This window comes from Marmota monax, unplaced genomic scaffold (assembly GCF_021218885.2).
Source record: "Marmota monax isolate L192 unplaced genomic scaffold, Marmota_monax_Labrador192_F-V1.1 WCK01_AAM20220418_F8-fsc00115, whole genome shotgun sequence".
Taxonomy (NCBI): domain Eukaryota; kingdom Metazoa; phylum Chordata; class Mammalia; order Rodentia; family Sciuridae; genus Marmota; species Marmota monax.
This window is the reverse complement of record NW_026694419.1, coordinates 2,572,228-2,596,935: the sequence shown is the minus strand read 5'-3', so window position 1 is coordinate 2,596,935 and position 24,708 is coordinate 2,572,228. Positions and strand designations below refer to the sequence as shown.

The 24,708-nt window shown below is 40.8% G+C and overlaps 1 protein-coding gene across 2 annotated transcripts in view; it reads right to left on the bottom strand.

Annotated features, from left to right (window-relative positions):
- Positions 1-12,297: 12,297 nt before the first annotated feature.
- Znf704 (zinc finger protein 704) overlaps positions 12,298-24,708 on the bottom strand; it is a 212,722-nt gene continuing 200,311 nt past the window's right edge. Inside the window, exons 9-10 of one of the 2 annotated variants that reach the window (XR_009224250.1) lie at positions 23,533-24,411; positions 12,298-21,876 (exon numbers count right to left, since the gene is read on the bottom strand). Coding sequence is in view for 1 of the 2 variants with exons in the window: in XM_046468230.2 (XP_046324186.1) it covers positions 24,300-24,411 (112 nt within the window). In the remaining variant the exon portion in view is untranslated. Of the gene's footprint in view, positions 24,412-24,708 lie in introns of both variants that reach the window. The other variant, XM_046468230.2, reaches the window with a different exon arrangement.

Here is a 24,708-nt window from a genome sequence, read left to right as displayed (position 1 = left end):
AGACGACTTAGAATGGACACTGCAGGAAGGAAATATTGGAATTACTTATGTTACAGCCAAGAAACCAACCAAACAAAAAATTACTTTCTTTTTACTCACTAAAGTGGATATTCTGGCTGGGTATGATCAACTTTGCCCTCTATTGACCCTGCTGAGGAACCAGCCCGTGTCCTTAGCACCTAGCACAGTCAGTGTTGGTCACATGACAGATGATGCTCAGCCACTACTGTTGCATAACTGGCCTCAATAAATATTTGTTAATTACTTTATTTCAAAAACTGCAGGAGTTGTCAGTAGAGATTCAGGTCAGTATATCCCTTCCCACAAGGAATTTACAGTCTGTTGGACAGAATGCACTTAGAATTTTGTCACTGGGTGTGGAAGGGGAACAAGTTTGCATTATTATCTTAGAGTAGCAAAAGTGAGACTTCAATCAGGATCCACTTTATGAAGCATGCCTTTGTCACTTCAAGTCTATTTAAATACTCAATATTCCCCTCTTCCTTGTCCCTCATCACCACGAGTATCATCTTCTTTATTTCTTTGCTGTCTTCACTATCATAGTTGACACTCACCGAGCAACATATTTGCCAGGAACTCCCCAAGTACTTTATTTGTATTATGCAGTTAAGTTCTTGTACCAGCTCTATGGGGGTAATTATTGAAATTATCCCCATTTTATAGACAAGAAAACTGAATTGGTAGGACCAGGACTCAAAACAGGGAAGTCTCCAGACTCCGGAGCCCACCCTCCCAGTCCCATCAATACCCTGCCTCTGTCACCATGGCCTCGGGTGCTTAAGTGGACTGTGAAATGTGCTCTCGGCATTTCTGTGCTTGGGCCATAAAATGGACAGAATTACATCCTGTATGTGCCTGGAAATAAAGTGAATTATTCTTCAACTGTTTGATCTGCACAGGGGATTTAGGACAGCTGCAGTAAAAATGTCTAGTTCTTGTTCAAATACACTAGAAGAAATCACAAAGTGTTCCTTCCTGGATAGGACTTCAAAAACACACAGGAGCAAACAACAATGGATTCAAACATTAAAAATTAGTGTTTACTATATTTTAGTTAAAACTGTAGATTTAGGACTTTCTAGTTTTATCTTAATGAACAAGCTTACTTGCTAGCTTAATTTTATTCTATCCTTGTGGAAATCTTGGATAATTTTGTTTGAAACTGTGTCTTGAAGAACTTTTTGAGTATTGTTATAAGTTTGTTTTTTTTGTTGGTACCAGGGATTAAACCTAAGGGCACTTAACCACTGAGCCACATCCCAGCCCTTTATCTTATTTCTTATTTTGAGACCGAGCCTCACTAGGTTGCTTACAGCCTTGCTAAGTTGCTGAGGGCTGGCTTCGAACCTGTGATCATCCTGCCTCAGCCTCCTGAGCCACTGGGATTATAGGCATGCACTACTGTGCCTGGTTTGTTACTGGTTTACCTGTCGTATAATACTGAATTTTATCCATCCCAGGGAAATGGAGAGATTTAATCTGTCCAGTTTTGCTTGGTGATACCTTAAATTTCCAGAAAAGCTTTATTTATGTTCTCATTTTTGTACACGTTGCTCCCACTCCTTCCTCTAGCTTTCTTGGGAAAGACAGCTTTTCCTCACTTCTGTCCTGGACCAGCACTATAATGGCCCCAATATTCCCTGTCATTTGGCCTTTTTCCTCACTTCTATCCCTTACAAGGCTGCTGTGGAGACAGAGGTGGCAGGGGAGGCTGAGCTGCTCTTTCTGTCCCCACCCTTAAATTCCACAATATCTTGAAAACAAGCCTGTATGCATAAGTAGGGTGTCAAGTGGTCCAAGTGGACCACTTATTTATTTATTTAATTTTGGTACAAGGAATTGAACTCAGGGGCACTTGACCACTGAGACACATCCCCAGCTCTGTTTTGTATTTTATTTAGAGAGAGGGTCTCACTGAGTTGCTTAGGGCCTCACTTTTGCTGAGGTTGCTTTGAACTTGTGATCCTCCTGCCTCAGCCTCCCGAGCTGCTGGAATTATAGGTGTGCACCACCATGACCAGCCAAGTGGACCACTTTTGAGAGTAAGGTGGGTACTGTTAGTAATTACACCAGGCCATCCTGCACAGAGTGGCAGTCCCAGCAAGGTGAGGTAAAGGGTCACCTTTGTGTATATACAAGACTTTTCCTGAAGGTTTGTGGACTGCAGACAGGAAATGGAGCAGGGAAGGACTTACAATTGACCTTCTCGAAAGCCCCTTGGGGTCCGCACCCTGGCAGAGTCTCAGGAGCTGTCTGCTTCCCCAGGGTTGCTGCTGTGGATTAAGTTTGAGGAAGGAAAGGATGATGGGAAAGATCTTCTGCAGTGTCTCCGACAGGAAGCCACTTTTAAAATATTAATTTAGTTTTAATAAATTTGATGATTCAGTTTCTCAGTCACATCAACCACAAGTCAAGTGCTCAACAGCTACACCTGGCTTCTGTACCAGCCAGCACAGATGTGTGGAAATCACTGTGGAAAGTTCTATGGGGCAGCGCTGTATACTCTCCAGGTTTCCTTTCCCAGTCCCGGGTCTCTCACCCTCCACTCACACACAGGCCTAACTGTCCAAATTACATTAGTTTATTGTGCAGAAAAACTGACTACTCAGGCTGTGTCTAAAGAGCCTCTTTTCTTTCCACCAAAAAAGAAAAACCAAAAACAAAAAAACCCAAAAATTCAGCTCTGAGGTATTTTCCTAAAAAACCAAAGTCCTGTCTACCTTGAGAACAATGTTCCCTCTCTCCTAGAAGGCAGAAGTATCTACAATCAGTTGTTGTTTCTCTAAAATTATGACACTGATTTTCGAATGTGGCATGTGGAAGCAGTTTTATTACTTTATTATCTTATGGTGGATAAAGAAGTACAAGAAGTTCTAAGTCAAGTCCTTTGTTTATCTGGCTATAAAAAGCAAAGAGAAGAAAATGAAAAAAGAATTACAGCCCAGCCTTAGGCACAACATCAACTTTTAAATAGAAAATATTTGACTTGTACTGAGGAATAGTCTGTCTGTGCTGTGTGGAAGCATCTTGCCAGATGGCCGTCTAAACAAATGAACTGAAGCAAAACAGGCCAGATTTATGGTTTCTTTGCAGTCAAAAATAACTTTCCCATTATTAAAAGTAAATAATCGCATGTGAAGGTGTGTAGCTTGGCATAACAACTGACTTGGTATTGTGAGGCAGGCTTGAAGAGAGTCCTATTGCAGAAGATGGTCTTCGATGAGGAGATTATTTTGTGCAAGTGATGACAAGGGTGTATATTTATAATCTTGTTTTCCCAACTGATCACTGGGTTGTAAGGGTTCCAGGACTAAAACCTCTTCTCTGGAGATTTCTCAAATGACCATTTTCCTCCCACCTCAGAAAAGCTTAACGGTGAGAACTACCACAGATCCTTTCAACAAAATATCAGAGTAAAGATAAGTACTTAATTAGGAAAGGGGAAAGGATCAAGAGTGTTTGGAAGAGAGGACAGAAAACCCAGAGGCAGAAAGCAAAGGCCTGGAGCAAACCCCTGGTGTGTGGTCTCACCAAAGGGATCTGAGGCCGGGGAGCAGAAGGGATGCTTAATATATTAGGAGGCTCCCAAACAGAATGGTCTGGCCCTGCTTTTCAGGACAGGGCTCCAGGAAGAAGTTATCAGGGCAACAGAGGCAAGGTCTAGGACTACTTGAGAAAGCCCCTAAATGTCCCCAGGACCTTGGGAAAGGGGCCGAAGAGTAGTGGCAGGGCCAGGAGACAGGAGGGAGTGACAGGGTGAGCTGTCAGCAACTGTGGCATGCGCAGTGCCAATTAGAGACCACAGCATGTTCATGGACATGGAGGGTGGATGGGTGGGGTAGAAAGGGAAGTGTGAAGACCAGATGGAATGCATTTCTCCACAGCAGATGACAGCATGTGACTTCTGGAGATTGCATACTGTCCTTCTCCTCACTTCCATGCCTGACTATGTGTGAATGGCCAAAGAAGAAGGGGAGGCATATTGCTTGGGCGACTGATTTCAACCAGAGCATAAGAGCCCCTAGAAGATCCTAATGTGAAAGCGATTTAGTCACTAACAGTTACGCAAGAATGAAAGAATGGTGGGGTTCATCATAGGTGATATTGGGACAACTGGCTAGCTATTTGGAGAAATAGAATTTATGTTGATTTTTATCATATTCAGAGGTATTCAACATAGCAAAAAAGAAAATAAATAATATAAACAAAAGCTAAAAAAAAGGGAATGTTTTCTGATACCTGAATGTGAGAGTCTGGTCTAAGCACTTGGTGAAACTTTAAAGGAACATGTTGACAGATTTTAAAACTTCATCAAAATAAAAAGGCATTCTTCATAGACCTAGGGGAAAAATGGTCCACAACCCATTTGGAAGAATGAAAGACCCAGAATAGCCAAAGCAATTCTAAGCGAAAAAAAAAAAAAATCCTGGAGGCATACTTGACTTCAAGTTATCCTGCAGAGCTATAGCTACAAAAAACAGCATGGTACTGTCATCAAGACAGACACAAAGACCAATGGAACAGAATAGAAGACAGAGACAAACCCCTGACCCCAGAGAGTCTTCTGATCCTTGACAAAGGTGCCAAAAACATACATTGGAGAAAAGACAGACAACCTTTTTAACAAATGGTGCTGGTTCAACTGGTTATTCACATGTAGAAGAATGAGACTAGACCCTTACCTCTCACCCCATACAACAGTCAATTCAAAATGGATCAAATGCCTCAGAATTATACCAGAAACTTTGCAAGTCCTAGAAGAAAATGTAGGGTCAACACTTCAGCTTTTAGGCACAGGCAAAAATTTTCTCAATAGGATCCCTAAAGCTCAGGAAATAATGCCAAGAGTTAATAAATGGGATGGCATCAAGTTGAAAGCTTCTGTACAGCAAAGGAAACAATTAAGAATGTGAAGAGAGAACCTACAGAATGAGAGAAAAAATCTAGCTACTCTTCTGACAGGATTAATATCCAGAATATATCAAGAACTCAAGAAACTTAACACCCAAAAGCACCCCAATTAATGGGCAAATGAATGAAATAGACAGTTCTCAAAAGAAAAAATACAAAAGGCCAACAAATATATGAAAAAATGTTCAACATTTTTATCAATTGGGGAAATGCAAATCAGAACTATACTGAGATTTCATCTCACTCCAATCAAAATGGCAGTCATCAAGAATACAAATAATAATAAATTGCTGGAGAGGATGTGGAGAAAAAGGAACACTTTTACACTGTTGGTAGAATTGCACATTACTACAACCACTATGGAAATTAGTACACAGGTTCCTCAAGACACCAGGAATGGGACCACCATATGACCCAGCTATACCACTTCTTGGTATTTATTCTAAAAATTTAAAGCCAGCATACTACAATGATATCCATGTTGATAGCAGCGCAATTCACAATAGCCAAACTATGGAACTAGCCTAGGTGTTTGTCAATGGATGAATGAATAAAGAAAATGTGGTGTAACCCAATGGCATGCACGGCTGTGCCCAGCCACAAAGAAAGGTTTAAGGTCCCCAAATAAATAAGCAAAGGATATGAACTGACATATTGTAAATCAATATTGTGAATGGCTGACACAGGACAATGTTTAACAGATTATATTTAGAACATATAGATTAGGGATGGAGAGTAGTTCAGTGGTAGAGATCCTGCCTAACATGCACAAGGCTCTGGGTTCAATCCCAGCACCAATAAATAATGAATGTCATTCTTTCTAATGCCCAGCAATCTAGGATATATTTGAAAAAATGATACTTATTGCAGGTGAGCATACAGAAGGAGCATTGTCACTTTCCTACTGGGAGAGTAAGTTGAGTCAAATCATGTGAATAGCAATTTGGCCATCGTGGTAAGAGTTTAAAGGAGTGCAAAATTGGAAACATACATCTTTCAAATAGAATATCAAAGGAGGGGCTGGGGTTTGTGGCTCAGTGGTAGAGTGCTCGCCTAGCGTGCACGAGACACTGGGTTCAATCCTCGGCACCACATGAATGTAAAATAAAGATATTGTGTCCACCTAAAATTTAAGAATAAATATTTTAAAAAAGAATATCAAAGGAAATCACCCTGTCTTTAAATGCTGTGCTGTTATTACACAGCTATTAAAATGGAAGCATTTAATGATTCAGAAAAATACATATGCTATAATGTTAAGTGACTAAAAGTAACACATTGAATTATGTATACAGTGTGATCACAACTATGCAAATGAAATTGTCTGAAAAAAATACATCAATCTACTGGAGCTTATCTTTGTGTGTTATAATTATCAGTGATTTAGTTTTCTTTCTACTTTTCTGTACTTATGTAGTACAGAGTTCTAAACTGGAAAGATTAGAAAATAATGTGTTAAAATATGTATTTTCAGCTTAGTGCAACTTAATTAACAACGTTTTAATGATTGAAGATTTTTATTGGCTAATGCATTTGTCTCAAGCTATTTAAATGATGACTCTGATGATGACTCAGACAATATTTTTATGGCCTTCAATAAATGCCAGGCACCATAATAAACACTTTACTCCTATTAACCCATTCGGAACTCACATAGTTATACGGGATAGGACATATTATTGTCTACATTTGATGGACAGGCTATTGATGCTGTTGAGGAGATTACTTAACCATGCAGCTAGTAAGTGGTGGAGCTGGGATTTGAACTTGGGTAATATCGTTCTAGTTATCCTTTCCTCTGTGCATGTGGCTATGTTTAAGACAACAGACAACTTTATCTTTCAGAAAACAAACAAGCTATAAACCTGTATGAAATAAACTAGCACCAAACCATATTAATAAATGTCAAATGACCTTCAATCATCATGAATATCAACTACGAACTAAGAGAAGTACATTGCAGGATCTTTTGAATTCCCCCTAGTTGTAATAGAATAGTCTGTGATTGCATGTATTAGCTAGACAAATTGGCTTTGGTATATCACACTAGGAATGCTAATTATTTCTCCCATGAGTCATTTCTTTCTCAAAACTGTTTTTTTTTTTTTAAAGAAAATCTTTTATGTGACCCCTGACACTGCCTTTCCCCCTAGTCCAGTTGCTTGGAGCAAAGGAAGGTAGCATTTGGGAGTAAGGCCACCTGGATTCTCTCCTGAGTTTGGAATTGGTGCTTCAAGATTCTAGTCCACTCTTAACTCCATGTGCTGGGAGGTGATGTAGCCTGGGATGATTATCTTTTACTATGCACTAGAGAAGCAAGAAGGTAACTGTGTAGAGTGGGAAAGAAAGAGACCCATAGAGAAGAAAGGGTGCTGATCATGCACCCCATGGCAGCCTGAGGAAAGGACAGCCCTAGAAGGGTGTGGGGTGTGGTTTCTTTTTCCCCAAAGGCTTTCTTCCTGCTGGTTCCAGGGCTTTACCTGGCCTGACAATGTTATCTAACCTTTGGTCCTACAAAGGTACTCTGTTCTTTCAATAAGTCTCCCATGGTGTCTGCTTAATCTTATGGGAGTGGGATTATTTCTTGCTGTCAACTGCATAAGACAAGTGTGTGCAGCTGGTCCCCAGCACCTCTGGCTGTAGCACAAGGTGAATAGGAACATCTTTGGCATTAGCTGAGTCAGTTTTCAAAATCTGAATTGAGGGCTGGGGTTGTGGCTCAGTGGTAGAGCCCTTGCCTGGCATGTGTGAGGCCCTGGGTTCCATCCTCAGCACAATAAATAAATAAATAAATAAACAAACAAACAAACAAACAAATAAATAAACTATCCCTTGACAACTAAAAAAAGGTTTTAAATCTGCACTGAAATGTTTCTCTGTGATGCTCTGGGCATTACAGCACAATCAGCTAAAGTGAGGACTGGTGTGGGAGGCCTCTGTGATCTGGTTGCCTAGGTAACCCAGATGATAGCCCCAATCTTTAGCGTGGGAGCAACTGTGTCTTCATGCAAGGGCATGCCTTCCTACAGCCCCAGGGGTGGAGCTATGCTCACCTGTTCCTTTGTAATATTACCCCTTGCCCTGTTTGGGATAGAATCTTCCATGGAAACACCCTTTGTGTGTCCCCTTCTCTTACTTTACCCTTGGGTGTGGCCTTCCTAGATGTCAACCTGCTGACAGCAGACATCATGAAGATAGACTTGGCCCCCTGAAACCTGACCCCTTGCCTCATTTGAATGGCTTCTTCTCAATAGAAGGGGTCAGCATGTGCGCGCTCTCGCTCTCGCTCTCTCTTTCTCTTTCTCTTTCTGTGGACCCTTAAGGTCAGAGGAGCCGTCACAGCACCCCCAAAGAAAAAGGTATTTCTGTCTCTTGTGTGGTTATTTCGTGCAGCCCAGTTCCCCTGGAGTGACCCTGAGTGTTTTAGTCGCGTGCAACACCACAAATGGCGTCCCTGGGTGGGCAAAAGGTCTGAGTGTTTATGTCGCAGGGAATATGACAGACTGGACTGTAAGCATGGAGGCCCTGAGGAGATGATAAGAAAAGAGAGTAGAATGCTTTAGCCAGCAGGCTGGCTGAAGCCTTTGATCTGGAGTCTGAGGCTAGTTTGAAGGTCTAACTAGGCAGTGAGAACATGTGATTGTTTTCAGGTTATCTAGGGTGTACCATTGCTCTGGGGAAACTTACCCATAGTAAGTAAACGGGACCAGTGGATCCACCAGCAGGTCAGCATGTCAATGCCCAGAGAGATGCATATGTGACTCAGAATAGATCTCAGCCATGTGCTGGGGCCACCCCTTGTGATGGAGGCACTCACCTGTGCCTAGCACTGTTCCTGTCCTTGGGCATCCCTCTACAGTTGCTTGTGTTGCGACCTGCCCCTCTTGCTCTTGACGTTCTAGATCACTGGGGTAGTGTTGACTTTTTCTGTTTGCTAGGCAATACTTGCATAGAATTAAGATAAAAGTGAGTCTAGTATCGGAGAAAACAGTTTAATGAGTTGAAAGTGGTGCTTATGGGAGTGTGATGAAGGGGTAGATGGGGCAGGGCAGCAGGAGTCTGCTTTCACTATGAACTTTTTACTCTCCTTTTTTTTTTTAACTATATGCATGTATTATTTAGATACAAATAAATAAACATTCACTATAATACCCAGATTTCCCTCATAAAATAGTGTTATTATATCTTAATGCTAGCTTAGAGTGTCTCTCCTCTATTATTGACACAAATTCCAATGGTCTCATTCCATTTACTCTGCGTGCTTTTAATAGTACAACCTATGCTGTAATTTATTTCATTTAGAAACATTCATTTTCCCCCCACGCTTATTGAATTCTTGCTATGTGCAAGGCATTTCTACAAAAGTTGGTGTCTTACTCTACACTCTGTCCTATGTTGGCTAATTGTTATGTAATCAATATAGTCATTTTGAGCTGGCAATTTTGAGATTCTAAAGAAACTTTAAAAATGAGCTGAGACACCATACCTGAGAACTTAGTGAGACCCTGTCTCAAAATATAAAGGCGTGAGGATGTACCTTAGTGGGAGAGCACCACTATCCCCACAAAACAAACAAAAAAAAGGCCCTGTGACCAAATAGATGTCTACACCAGTCTTTAAAGTATTCACTTCTCTCCCTGCTTTGTTCAGGCATCAGTAAGAAAGCGGAGAGCATATCTAAAGCCTGAAAACATGCTCTTCTGAACAACTTATTTACACATTCATTTGAAAATCTATCCATCAGCTAATGGACCATACAAGGTAGATACTGCAAACAGGGTGATCTACTACCCCTAAGAAATGTCAGTTCTTGAATGGTACTTTTTGAGGGGAAGATAATTTTAATTCTTACATTAAAATAATTTTTTCCCTTCATCAGTGGTTTGCAGTATCCCTTGAGATAGTAAAAATTTGGTAAAAACTTGTTTTGCAAATGCAGTTCTTACTCAGTATTTGTGGGGGATTGGTTCCAGAATGCCTGAATCTCCTAACACTCAAATCCTTGGATGTTCACATCCCTTCTGTGGCATAATATTTTCATATGTGGATCCTCCTGCATAATTTGAATCATCTCTAGATTGCTTCTAACAAATAGAGTGAAAATAGTTAAGTGAATGATGAGAAAAATTCTGTAACTGTTCAGTGAGGATGCAACTCTTTTTTTTCCCAAATATTTTCAATCTGTGGTTGGTTGAATCCTCAGATGCAGAACCCATAGATACAGAAGGCTGGCTGTTCATGATTTCCACACAAATCTTCAGGGTAACACTTAGAGCCTAGCTTCTATTTTTCCTGCTGCCCTACCCTGAGGGCTCCCCAGCTACTGTCAGGCCAGGAGAGCTTCTTGGAACCCTGGAGGGACCCAGGGAGGATGTGCTTGTGCAGTTCAAGCACTGTTTATGGACATTGTTATGTGCATCCTTCCTCTGTGGCAAAAAATGTGGGCACTCAATCATGTGTCCAGGAACCTGAGGCTTGAGGGTGACAATACTGTGTTGAAGGAAGTTTGGCATCTATGTGGCCAAGGGCCTGGCAGATGTGCACTGGAGCAGCACAGGGAGACTGGTTGCTGGTTGTGAAGGCAGCACCAGCCTTTCCTTGCAATGACTTTGGGATGTGTGAGGGAAACTGGAGACAGAAGAGAGGAGAATAAACAGAAAGAGGTATGAGGACAGGGTCAGATAGATGCAGGAATGGGTAGAGAGCAGCCCACACTGGCTTTAAAAGTAGAAAAAAGCCAATAAGTGGAAACAGGAGACATTGGTCTTGCCTTCCATAACTCACACTGGATCCATGTGCTAATAGCTCCTAAAAACACAAAAAAATTATTTGATGGGCTCAGGGTCATGGCGGCCTAAATCCACCTGGGCTGTGTAGCCTTGGGCCAGATACTTAACCTCCTTCTGGATGAAGTGGGGATGACACCCAGTCCTACATGTTGTAGGCTGTATTTTCTCATATACCTACAGGCCTATGATAAAGTTAGGCACTGTAAGAGATAAATGATGACTATCAGAACAATTATAATAGTATACTGTAAGTTATATGAATGTGGTCACCTCTCTCTCAAAATCTTATTGCATTGCACTCACCCCTGATGGTATATGTTGAAACAATGCCTATGTGACAAAGGAACTTGAGGGGCCAAAATATTGTGATTCAGTAGTAGGCTACTGGCCACCTTCTGATGATTTGTTAGGAGGGCCATCGTCAAGATATGATGATGCCCATTGACCTCAGGTAACTGAAACTGCAGAAAGCAAAGCTGTGGGTAGGGGCTTACTCTGGTTCCCACACAGAGCTGTCGTGAGAGGCTGCCTACCACACACAGCACAGCAAGTGTGACCCTGCCTTCTGCCCCATGGCACCTAGGGGAAGGTCAAAGAGCTCAAGACCCTCCTGCTGGAGGAAATCATAGAGGTTCAGTGACAGGGAGCTGGGTGGGGCAGTGCGGGAGTAAGCAGCTAGTGTCCAGCTGTAGGGCCCTCTAGTCCTCCAAGAAGGTTCAGTTTGAAACTTGGTTAAATGGCCAACATAAAGAATTATGGCCGGGAGCCATCAATGAAATATTCAGACATGTATATGCTATTTTGCAAGGCAGGGCATACTCCATTTTACAAAGATTCTTAAGAAGTCGACATGAGAAAATTCTGGTATCTGGGTTTCTGAAATTCTGGATGGTTGAGTGTGTGGCTTCCATTTGTGGAATACCTCTCTGTGCACTGTGATATGTATAATTACAGGTAATCTTCACAATAGCTCAGGCATGAAGGCGCTTCTGTGAACTAGAAGGTAGGCAATGAGTCATGCTTTTCCCTCACTGAAGAGACTAGGAATAGGTGAAGATGTCATTCAAACCAGGGTGACTGCCTGATACCTACTTCAGGTAGATGCCAGCTGTTCTCTTCTGGGTGGTTTAATGGGTGTGAACATTTTCCCAGGTTTTCCCCTAGTAATTTTCATTATAATACTTACAAAGGTTAAATCACATGTCCAATTGCCCATCTAACAAAAGGCAAAACCAGATTTGTGGTCATGTTTGTTTAACTCTAAAGCCTGCTACCTTGAAGAACCTGTGCACGTAGTGGGCTTTTGCACAGAACAAGTTCCCAGTGGACACAGACTTGGCCAGTGGAGGGTCTGCTTGCTTGACATGAAAGGATGATTGGCATAGGGTGAGCAGCTAGTGCATCTAGGCAGCCACTCTTGAGGGAATGGTTTAAGTGAACATGGGAATAGACATACCTTTCACCTGTGACTAAAAATGGTTTCGACAGTAAAATTTAGGAAAGAAGCTCTTAATTTTTTATTAGTTAAAAACCTTTCTTGGTAGAAATTAATTATACTTAAATAAACAGCCCCCAATAGAAGCAGATACACAAAAACTTTTATTAAGTGAAAGTTAGACTTACTTTATGGTAATCAACCAGTTACAAGTTCATTTAAGTTCATGTGTGTGGATACTGAAGTCAGAATGGTTTTTACTGAAAGTCCCATGTTCTGGCTCAGTTTGTGCCAGTGCAACCCAAGGTAGAGCCATACACAAAATAAGTACAGGTCAACGATGACATCAGACTAGACCGGCAACACCATATTCATTACTACAGCTAAGCATCACAGAACATGAAAGTCCAAAGACCAGAAGACTATTACCAAAGGGATTCTTACTACCAGCGTTTCCTTCTACCTAAATGCCTCCAGAGGACCAATGTAGCAAATCCTCAACTATGGGGGCGGTCAGAGCCTCTTCTCTATTTTACACCTAAATGGGCTACAGACACTGTAAACACTTGGTGGTCTTCCTGATGCCCATTTCAAGTAGATGCCAGCTGTCCCCTTGGGAAAGTGCAAGTTAACGGGTGTGAACGTTTTCCCTTGTAAATCTTCAAGCTGAAATTTTTCTTCGGTTCCAATTAGCACCAGTTTATTTTAAAACATTTTTCCTGGTGTTAAATATTTAGGAAACATTCTGTAAAACTAACACATAAAGTCCAAACAATGGAAAGCAAAAAACAAACAAAAATTGTTTTAGAGAACAGCATTTAGAAAAAAACAACATCATTTAAGAATTTGACAAATCTATGTACAATGTGCCAAAAGCTGGCAAGGAGCATGGCTGAGGAACAGTCACAGAAAAGGTTTATTAACCTGAACCTCCACGGGCTGTATTTACAGTCAGAAAAGTATTCAGAAATGTAGTATCAGAACATCTGGATTTGGCTAAAAATCATATAAAAAAGACACATTGCCCCTCCCCAACTAACTTATAATTAGGTAGCAAACATATCCACCATGACCTCAAATACCAGGCTTAGAAGAGTGTTTTCCCCTACTTTACAAACAATCAAGAAACTTTCTCAGTAGACACAGAAGAGAACCAGAATGGCAGAGAATAGAGTTCTTTATTTCCATAATGTCAGATGAGGGAAATAATATATTTTTTTTTGTGCTGAGTAATGTAATTAAGGAGCAAAGACAAATTATTAGGAGAAAAGGTTTCAGGGAAATACAAAATAAGTAAGAGGGTTGAAGAAATTTGTGTATATTCTATAAGAATTTTCAAAATATAAGGAGTCATCTCCGTGTAATTGTGAAAAAAGAAAAATGATTTGTTGGGCCATATTTTTATATTTTGTTCTTTAATACCACATAACCCAAGCTTTTTGAAATTTTTTTTCTTGGATTGAGAATTAAGCACAACAGACAAAACCTATGCCATGTTTATCTGATGTAGTACTCACTAACTTAATGCAGCTGTTTGCTTATTCATCCAGTGTTGCTAGAACATCCACCTCTGAGGACCTGGGCACATTTTTAATAGGCAACATTTCCACTTATGCTTAGGAAGAAATATATAAGCCATTTCCCATTTATTCATCTTAATGGTTCTTCAGAATGGTAAGAATTGTGAGAATGGTTATATTTTAGAGCCTGGAGTTTCCAAGGAAAGTTCCACTGCACTGTCTTTAAAAACAGCCGGGAGAACGTAGGCGGTATCCCACATGCCCTCAAAGATATGCATTCAAGTTCATTTTGGATAATTTGCAGTTATGATAAGTCTCTATGAAAAAAAATTTACTTGGATTTGATACAAAATACATGTTACTCTTTGAAAATGCATAGTTTGTAATTTTATACATTCATTCACTAATATTAAGAGTTTTGTAAGCAAGTACTTACCCCAGAATGGTGGCAAGATTGTATTTCAAAAGATCTCTGAACACTGGATAGCATTGCCACACAGCTTTTGAACTTGTGCCTGTATATGTTCACACCTGTCATTTGACACCAGTGTCCCACAGGTAGGAATGCTTCTTGTTTTTCATATATATGTGTGTGTGTGTGTGTGTGTGTGTATACACACACACACACACACACATATATATTTTTTGCTTAGCAGGCACTGAAAAGCAATACTTTCTATGGATAGCATTTCCACTAACTACCTCTTTTAAAATATTTAATAATTTTATTTTAGTATTTTAGATTTGGTGGAGAAAACAATTTGAAAGATGGCTTAATTTTTAAAAGCAGAGTTCTCTTAAACTTTTCTATGGAGTAAGGGCAACAGAGGTTTTGTGATTACTGTTGTTCTCTCTCCCTAGCCCCTCCCTTGAAAGAAATGAGTGTAGGCCACTTGGAAGTTACATTTGATGATAGTCATGAACCCTTTGGGACCTAGCAATTTTTTCTTATCCTGAGTTGTTCTTCTAAGCATATAGGATTTTGATATATGAAACACTTTGGAAACTATATTAGGGTCTGGTTAGTCCAGAGAGCATTTGTTTAAATGGCTGACCATTGTCCAACCATTAGTTATAAAAATAGGAATTTCAGGGTGCATCATAGGAAAATATGGAATAATGGCATATATATATACATATACATATATATATTTTTATAGACATGATCCACATTCCTGAGTTATTTTACACTCAGGGCATTTTCAGTTATTGAAGCCATGGAACTTGTGAATGGGGGGCGGTACTGAGTTCTTTCTTACAAATCTAAGTCTATTCTAAAGCTTTCTACCAGTGATCGAGGAGTTTCCCAAAACTCTTGGGATTCTATTGGAAGGAGCAACTTTGCTGTCATCACAGGGGTTGGTCAAATCATAACCATTTATTTCCAATAAGCAGAGTATAGGAAAAAAAGGTTTAAAAAGTAAAATAAGGGTCTATAATCTGCAAAGTTACGCATGGCTCACTCACTCTTTGCAGGGGGGTAGTTTAACATTAAGCGCTACTGTAGCTCCCTGAGGGGAATTCAGGTTCGACTCCAGCAGCCACAGGCCCCCAGAGTGCCACCTTTTCCCTGTGTCAGTTATCTGTGCCCAAAACATGGGAAGCAGGCTGTGCAGGACAAGTGCTTAACAATGTAAGTGGACTGGAGTTGTTTTTTCTTTCTATAAATATAAAAGTTAAACAGTTATATTGTGCAGGAGCTACTTCCTTTTTACATAATAAAGGCCAATTCCGCTTTTGTGCTCTGTAGTTATGGGCAGGGGTCAAGGTGTAATTAAACGTGAAGCCCTCTTGCTCTGCCCTTGGGTGCTTCTCCTAACATGGATCCCAGTACATGTTCTTTGTTCTGCTCAATTAGCTGTGCATGGGGAAGGGACTGGTGGGACAGGTGAGCAGTGGAGGAGTAGGATGGGGCTTTGAGGCACAGGGAAAGAATTAGATGCGTACCTTGTTATTCTCTATCCGTGGGTTTGAACAGAGCTCTTGTGACAGTGTGGTAGGTTGTATGCTGACTGAGCCTCTCTCCTCATAGTCACCTGCATGGAAATCTGTCCCCTGCAGGAAGGGGGCAGCCGCATCGACTGAGCCTATCATACCAGTCCTAGCAATATGTATGTATCCTCTTGGGCCTAAACTTAAGGGAAAATAATCAGGAGCAAAGGATCAAGAATAGCCCATCCACAGCTTTGGAACAAAACAGCAGTTTGGCCTCTGGCTAGGAAGAAGGGAGAAGAAGCAACCACTAGCAAATCTGCAGGTGCTGCCAAGAGGGCGGAAAGCAAGACTGGTAACCAGAAATGGGAACTGCTCTTTCCTCTCTTTGAAAAAGCTCAATTCTTCAGAGTGCTGGTTTCCCTCTTTAGACAGGGATGTAGATGAGCATCTCTGCTATTTTTTGCCCCCTCAAAGAAGATTTTCTTCTTTGACAGCACTCTTGCCTTTTTTAGGAGTTGCCACTTTCTACTTCAGATAATTTTCTGAATTAAAAATGTGGGCAATTGATCCTAGTAGGAAAATGTCACTAACTGACTCCAGAATTAATTTTTAGCATTTTCATAATATAAATAAAGGGGACCTTCCCTTTGTAAGTTGATATAGTTAATAATTATGTGGATGGTGCCCAACATGAATATTTTTTTTTTTTAAAAAAAACAAGGATTATGATTTGATCATAATCTGCCCCAGATCACAACCTTTCAAAATCTGTAGTGATCTGCTTTTGGAAACAGAGCTTTCTTCTTGTTTCCTAACACTTGTGTCTTTTTAGGTCAGGTCACTGTTGTGGTATTGGTGCTAACCACTACCCAAAGGGCTTCTTTCCCATAAGAGGTGAAAAGGGCTAAACCCTTTCCTTTTCTGGCACTGTATTACTTCAGAGACATAATAAAAGTGCCATTCATCAAAAAACCTGTTAACGAAGTGGGTGACAGGCCAAAAGGCTTTCTGAGGCTTATTCTAACTATGACAGAACTCCTGTGACTTTACATTCAAGGTGTTAAACCTGGTAAAATAATGGAAGATGATGAAGTTCATTTATGTATTGGACAGCATTTGAATCATTCACAGTGAAGGAAATCTCAGGTATTGCCAATGGTGTTTAAGTTGATTCAGATTTAAACAGGACTTAACATCACTAGACATTCCCAACGTGTGTGTGTGTGTGTGTGTGTGTGTGTGTGTGTGTGTATGTGGTGCTAGGGATTGAATCTGGGGCTTTGTGCATGGGCATTCCCAACTTTTGAGTTTGCAGTTACTTTTGATTTGATTATTACAAATTATAAGCTGGTTTTATAGTCTCTGGCATCGATTTAAGTTGATATAGGAAGAAAAAAAGCCCTTTCCTCCCTCTCTGCAGGCATCAGTGAGGCTGACTCACAGGCCCAAGATGACTCTGGGCTGGTTTTGGAGGTGAGTGATGGTGGTTCTCCATAGGCTCATTCTACACTGCCCTTCTTATGAAGATCAAGTGAAATAATGTATCTAAAGGACATCCTTCGCCATTTACAATTATCCCAATATCATCAGGACTCCAACCTAAGACACAGTTTAAAGTAACTCAGTCCCTTTGAAAGTTAGCAACTTCTAATCTGTTCTCATTATTTTTTCCCCATTATTCTCATTTTGATTTTATCCTCAAAGCAGCTGTGGTTCTCTATGTAGAAACCCTCTGTTAAGGTGAGGAGATACTTTGAAATACCTAAGTGCCTACCAGTTCTGAAGCAAGGACTTTGCCCTATCAAAGGTGAAAAATAACAGTAATTTTATACTGGAATGAGGCAAGATGGTTTGGGAAGGAGTGTGGAGAGGTGGCAGAGGGCTTTGGCATAAGGAGGCAACGTGTGCTACCTTAAAACTTCAGGGGGCTCCTGGCTGCCTTCTCTGAAGGCACAGGCTGCTCTTTGCCAGCCCCTCGTCACAGTGGTCACGGTAATAAAAAACAGTAAGAATCAGGATTACAGTTATTCAATGCTTTGGGGCATGGCCTGGGTGCGCCACAGGCAGCTCTCAGCAGAGCTGGGGAGTAACTCAGTACCTTTTGATCAGAGGCAAGGCTAGTCTAAGGATATGACATTTCTATTTTAAGCCTCCCATGAGGATAATTTCTGGGGACAAATGACTTCTTGCCCCCTTTTGATTTTAATTGCCCAGATATAGTGCCAACATGTGAGTTAGTGGGGCTGACGGAAGAACTTGACCTGATGGCCATGGAATGTGAAATCTACTTTCTCCAACAGTTGAAACTGGCAGCCTGGGGCTACATCTGCCCAGATTGTCTTTGGTCTGCACAGTGTTGGCTGAGAATCTGCATTGGTTGTCAAAGCTTGAATGTCAGGGAGTATCACATTTCCAGGTGAGAGGATCAAGGAGGGCCTGAATTCTGTCTGATTGTCTAGAGCTGAGTGTGGGTCTTCCTAAGTGGGTGTGTGCTTTCCAGTTCAACATGACTGATGCCATTCCACAGCGTCCCTCTTTTGTCTGCCCTGATCGTTTACACAGATCTTGCCTGGCAACTGGCAACCCCTATTATATACCATTAGGAAGCTTCCATTGAAATGAGACTCATTGGTTCTAAACTATACAGCAATAAACACTTGAGGCCCGAATTAACAGTGGAGATATACTGAGGGAATGCTGATGGGAGTTTTCTAGGTTGCCCCATCTCAGACTGGAAGCCTTGGCTGTGTGTGAACTTCCCTAACTCCATGCATTTTAGTCCTCATGTCTGCAGAGTCCAGTCTGTTTGAAACCAAGCTTTGAATGACCACTTCATAGGGGCTGCCCAACCAGCATGGGGCCGTTTGATCTCAATTTTTCTTATCTGCATACTTGGCTAATTAGGCTAGCTTCTGGATTACTAAAATCTTAGAAAAGATGCTTTCTCATTTTAACAGTGAGTGGGCTTGAAAAAAGTGTACAGTATTATGAGATGGTTTTGGCAAAACTCACAGTTGTTTGTGCAGTTAATAAACTCTCCACAGCTCCCTTCCTTGTTTCCTGACTCATGGGAACAGTAACTTTGTGTGTGTGTGCGCGCCTGTGAGTTCTTCACAGTGAAAAATCAAGCACTTATTCTGATAAGGAAATTAAAGTTAGTGCTGAGGACAGCATTACTTTAAACACTACTCATCTCCTAAGAATTCTGTCTTTGGATGTACATACTATGATTTTAGAAATTTCCTCCAAATGATATTTATTAAGTAAATGCAGGTTTGTGGTTCTGGTAGGTTGAGTGGAAAATGTGTCTCATGACAGAGTCCATCATTTTACACTAAAGAATTTATAAGAATCTCTCTCCTGTGGCCTATAAGCATATCTGCCAACTTTCTTTCTTTCTTTCTTTTTTAAGATTTAAAATGTGTGTGATGATTCTTCAAGTGTCTTTTTTCCTTAATGCTTTGAAAACATTCTGGCAATGATAAAGATGTAGGTGTTGTGATCTTGATTCTCTTGTTAATAACCATTCCATCTGATCTGCATTTCTACCCTTGCTACAGAGGGTTAATTGAAAAGATATGCATCAAAACACTTGCTTAAAAGAGGCATAGCCCTTTGTTCTGCGAACAGGAATTGTATATAATATGAACACTTCCTGTCTGGTAAAATACTGTATTTTAAAAAATAAGCTACAATGTATAAAACCAAGGTCATTTCCCACAAAATGTTCATGTTCTTTTGTGATTACAAAAACACTGCATCTTGTAAAATATTTCCAGTTCTATTAACTTGAAGAGTTCAGTACTAATGCTTATTATAAAAGTGTCGTGTCTTAGAATTGTAGACGTCTAAAGAAGTGTTTTGTTTCATTTGGAAAATTAAGTTATAATTATTATTGAAGATTACATCTTGCCACAACACATTACCATGTGATTTTCAGACCCACACAACAAAAGTTATAAAACATGAGATTGTCTCCAAAAAAAAGGAACTATTTACACAATAGGACTGGAAGTACAATTCCCATATTCGTTCCTGGTCCTATGAGAGACACACCTTTTAAAGCATGAATATCATTGGATATGGGCTTTTTCAAAGTCAGTCATAAGAAGTTGGTCTTAAATACATTTGATGCTTTCTTGCTCTATTGGTGTACATTACTCAGAGATTGTATTGATATCTAAAAGTGCTACTCTCATTTACTGACTTCAGGCTTGGCTAGTTACAATTTAAAAGACAGAATGAAACAGTTCCTAGGTGGAGTGATCCCCACAGGTAGGAGGAACAGGGTGAGTCTATGTGCTGCTGGTAGGGTTCCTTGCTTAGAGAAATGAAATTTCCAGTTGACCCATGTGCCCAGCACATTCTCTAAAATGATCCACGTTCTCATTCATATTCATGAATCCTGCTGTTTCCACTCATTAGTATGCACAAATTCTTCCCTGTGTTCACACAGGCCAATGCTACAGCTGATGTGGTTGGTAGAAATCCTACAGGGTTGTGAGAAAAAGCAGCACCTTGTCCATAAAGTCCATGGCAGTTTGCTCCTTAACATGCTAGTAAAGCAAAATGCACATCTTTAACGGCTTTCTATTACCTATAGAATTCTGCTGATCACTAATTAACAGTCACCAAACTGGGTGATTATAAAAAGAAATGGCAAGGCTCTGTATTCACAATTACATTCAAAAAGCCTCACTGAGTCTATGAATACCCACCAGGCACCACGCCTGTGGTTCATATGTCAGCCTTCAATTGCAGGCCAGCTACAAAGACAAAGCTTCTTCATGGGGCATTTTCCCCACATCTACAAAAGTTGGTATTGTCCAGGTCACATAAATTTGTCTTGAAATGATATCATGTTCACATGAAAAGAAAAAAAAAAAACCTATTCCAACTAGAAAAGACTGTAAAATTCTTCCTAGTCTCAGAATTCTCCTATTTTCACATAGCCTTTGTTTCCCTGAGGAAATGAATATTATTTACAGTATTCTGCTACAATTCTAAAGGTATTCTCATTATATACAATTTTTGCCACTTTTCCCTAAACCTTCTCAAGTGAATGAATGCTGCATGTCATTTTCCAATGGAATCTGAGGAAGGGAAAAATGGAATTCAGCAGTGTTGGCTAACTCAGAACCCATAGCTGCTTGCAAAAGTGTGGGCAGTGTGACATCAGAGACAGAGGACTTCAACTCAAATGCTCTTGACATTTAATGGAGGACATATCAGTTTCAGAAATTTTTTGCAGCATACATGTGACCATCTTTGAAAAGTTTTTTGGAAAATTGAAGAACTGTAATAGGCATCATTCTCTACTGAAAAATCTCCATCTGCAACATGGTTATGACTGGGCAGGGAATTGTCCGCTGAAGGGTACCTTGTTTGTACTTGGAGCTGCTGACAGGCATTTTTCAGCTGAGCATGCACATTCCTGGTTGGAAACCCACCACTCTTTTCCCGAAACTGGCTTTTGCCAACCAAGGGAGGAAACTTTCCAGCAATTGAGGTGGAGATGCTCAGCAGCCCTGTACCCGTGGGTAATGCTCAGAGACAGTCACTATTGGCTGATTAGCCCCAAGATGAACAGGGGCCAGATGTCCGCAGGCCTCTTGAATCTTCCTCCCTGACACACTTGCTATCTGGGTGTTTTCTTCAAGTTGCATCACTGCCTCCCACAAGTTGAGTGTCCATTACTCTGGGAAGAACTAAGTCTTGAGGCTATTGCCCGATACACACTTTTTGCTTTGCAGCTAACTGGTATGTGCCCTGTTGGTGAATATCAAATGCCTTCTTTGTAGAGAAATGAGAGAACTTTTTAAAAAGAAGGGGCATCAAAGAAGGGGAAAAAAAAATCAGAACTTTTCACTGGACCAGAATCCATTGTATTGCCACTCCTTTTGCCTGGACAGGCCTCTGAGTTCCCTGGAATGGACAAGGCTCGCCAGCTTACCCTGGGACTGCTCTTCTTACCCTTCTTCCTGCCAAATGCAGACATAAAAGAACTTGGTTCCACAGAGATGGCATGAAATGAAAGTCTGGCTTAATTTGGCACTTCATTTGGTTTCAAAAATAACAAAATAACTATTTTAAAAAATTTAACTTGTACAATCAGCAGCTGCATATTGCAATTCAGAGCTTGTAAAAAGTATAATGTCTTCTTCAAGGCCAGCCAGGTGTAGCTTGGTGGTCTCCTAGTTATTACATGTCTTGGTGCAGGGAATAGGTGTCTGTGAGCAGGAAGGTACTGAGGGTCCGTCCGCATCTGGAAGCCAGAAAGGAAAGTACACAGAGCTCTGGACTGGTCAGTAGAAAGGCGCCTCCACTTGGGCAGGAGATGCAGAATGTGTGTGAAGAAGGCTTCAGAAGAAAGGTTCTGCTTACACCTATGCACTGATTGAGCCTGGCATAGCTAGGCCTGAGCTCAGAAGTACTCATGGGTTGTATCTTTTAGAGTAACAGCTACAGGGCCTTCTTCCAAGACTACTCCACAGCAAAGATCTCTCCCTCCTTGTGTTCTAAATTCTTGGAAGGGAATGAATTTAACACAAATCACTTTAATCTTTTGTGACTTAATCCAAGAATCAAGTGACAGGGAGATTTGCTGAAGAGAAAAACTTTGGGCCACAGTTGCACCCTTTCATTTAAGTTCATGGTGAACCTGCTCAAATAATTGGCCAGCCTTGCCTCCTCCAGGACACTGGGTGATATACTCATTGCTTACGGCCTTTTGGACCAGGCCAGAGCAGCATCTCACAACAGTGGTGCTATAGGCAAAGTGATAAGATACCAGGAGAAGAAAGGACATGCTAGGGAAGAGGAAACCCAATACATTTTTGCATTTAAAAATACACCTGTTCCTGGCTGACCTTGTAAGTTCCAAAACATACAGTACAGCTGGTGTGGCTATATTGATTGATTAGTAATCTTGATGTAAAATTAGATGTTCTTTTTCTTTTCTCTTGAAATGTGTTTTTTTAAAAAAATAAATGAAGGAAAAGACCAGGATCTTTTCCAAGGAATAATTTTTAAAAAGTCATATGAGAGTTTAAAAAATAAATTTACCATAATATATGAATGCACAAATTATGGATGTTGCACTGTAGAACCTCCTTATATATCCCTTGCTTACAATAGAAAAGGGTATCTGTAATTACTAGATGACTTCTTTCTATTCTTTAAAAAAGCATATGTACAGTCTTTAAACATATATTAAACTTTCCTCTGTGCAATTTCATTTAACATTCCTATGGCTGATCCTATGTCCCCACCCCTATACAGTGCATCCTATAAGGTGCTCTTCTTTGCATAGGTATAGGAGAAATATCTCTTTAGCAGGGCAGTTGAAGGTAGGGCAGATAATTGAGGATGAGCTAATTTAAAGGGCTTGGCAGCTGCTACCCATACTACTAACACCAAAACAAACAACAAGTACAACTGGTTAGAAATCCCAACAAATGGAACACAGTGCAAGCCCTGGCCCTACTAACTTGAGAAAGTCCTATACCAGCATGCATTCTCCTTTTGGTGTTCTCTATGTTCCCTTCTGAGCAAATTAATGAATAGCCCAATATTTTTATAAGAAAAATAAAAGTTCAGACCTTCCATTTATCCATATAATATTTATATTGTTCTTGAACCCATCTCCCAGACACACTAAAGCATGAAACCTATAAAAGTGCACGCAGACTGGAAGGTGACTTTCTGAACAGATGGGGACATGTCAGCTGTGCCCTGCTGTCCAATGCAAACATGCTGGGAGAGTCGAGTTCCCTGCTTTTTCGGGAATCAGTCACTGGTGGAGTTTTGAGGGATGGACCAATGACCCATTAACCTGGCTACAGTCTTGATGGACAAGCAGTAACACATAGATCTGAGCTGCAGTCTGTATCACATCCCTGAAAGAAGCATCAAGGCTTACCCAGATGGCTACGGATGCCAGTTCTTGTCTGAGTTGTGGCAGGTGGAGAATTAGCTGTGCCGCCTCTTGGGGGAAGAGCTTCTTTCAGATCCAAAGAAGATTCCTCGAAGGTTTCCAACAGTGGCAGCTACATTTCCTGAACTCAACTTGGGACTGCAGGCGGCTGGTGACTCCATTGCCAATTGCTTTTGGAGCTTATGCCATCTGGGGCCATTCTTAAAAACAAACAAAACAGACATAGAAAAGATACCCAGAGTGCTGTTCTTTCTTGCAACACATCATGATGTGTACTGCTTCAAGAAGTCAATGAAAAAGAGGGGAAAAGTCTATTCACAAAGTGGGTATTGTTCTTTGTACAAATGCTACTGAATAATGTTGTAGCTAATGTGATTTTTTCCCCCCCAAGGGTCAAAAAAATTCTCGGAAATGCCATAATTCAGAAAGCTTATCAAAATATGCCTCCTTTCTAGGTAAAATGGGCTTGGTTGGTTCAGTTGTTACAGAAGTCCATAGTTTTAAGACCTAAATACATGGCAAAGTTGACTTTTCTTTTGACAGGGGGGAAATGTTCTAGCCACTCTAGGCTGGGTTCTCAGTAAGAGCAGCACAGGTGGTGATATTTTTGATTTTTTTTTTTTGCTGTAATTCCACAAAGGCTCGTAGAAGGGCTTTCCCTGGGTCTTGAGGTTTTGTTCAGAAGGAAAGGCTCTTCCTAACACCTGCAGCAAAACAGGAGGCAGGAGCAGCTTGGGGCCGCCCTCTGCTACTCAGTCGATGAACCTCTGGCAGGCCTTCTTCCATCGGCAGGCGGTGCACCACATGTCCCGGTTCTCCATGCCATACACCTTCCGGCACTTTTTGCCCTCTCCCCTGGGCTTCCTGTGAGTCAGACAAGAGAGATTTTTTTCAGTGGGCATTCTAAGGAGAGTTCGAAATTACGAGGGAAAAAAAAGTAAGGAAACATCCAAGGGGCTCTGTCTGGGTTCAGACTTTAATATATACTGGATGTTTTCATGGCCACTATACTTGGCTGTTACAATTAGCTACTATAACCTTGAGCTTCTCTTATATGTGGCCATCTTCATAAAATTGAGTAAACACAAGAAATACCAGTAGAGAGCAACACTGCTCTTTCAGGTTTCAAATCTGTACTTCCTAGTTTTCCCTTATTTCTCT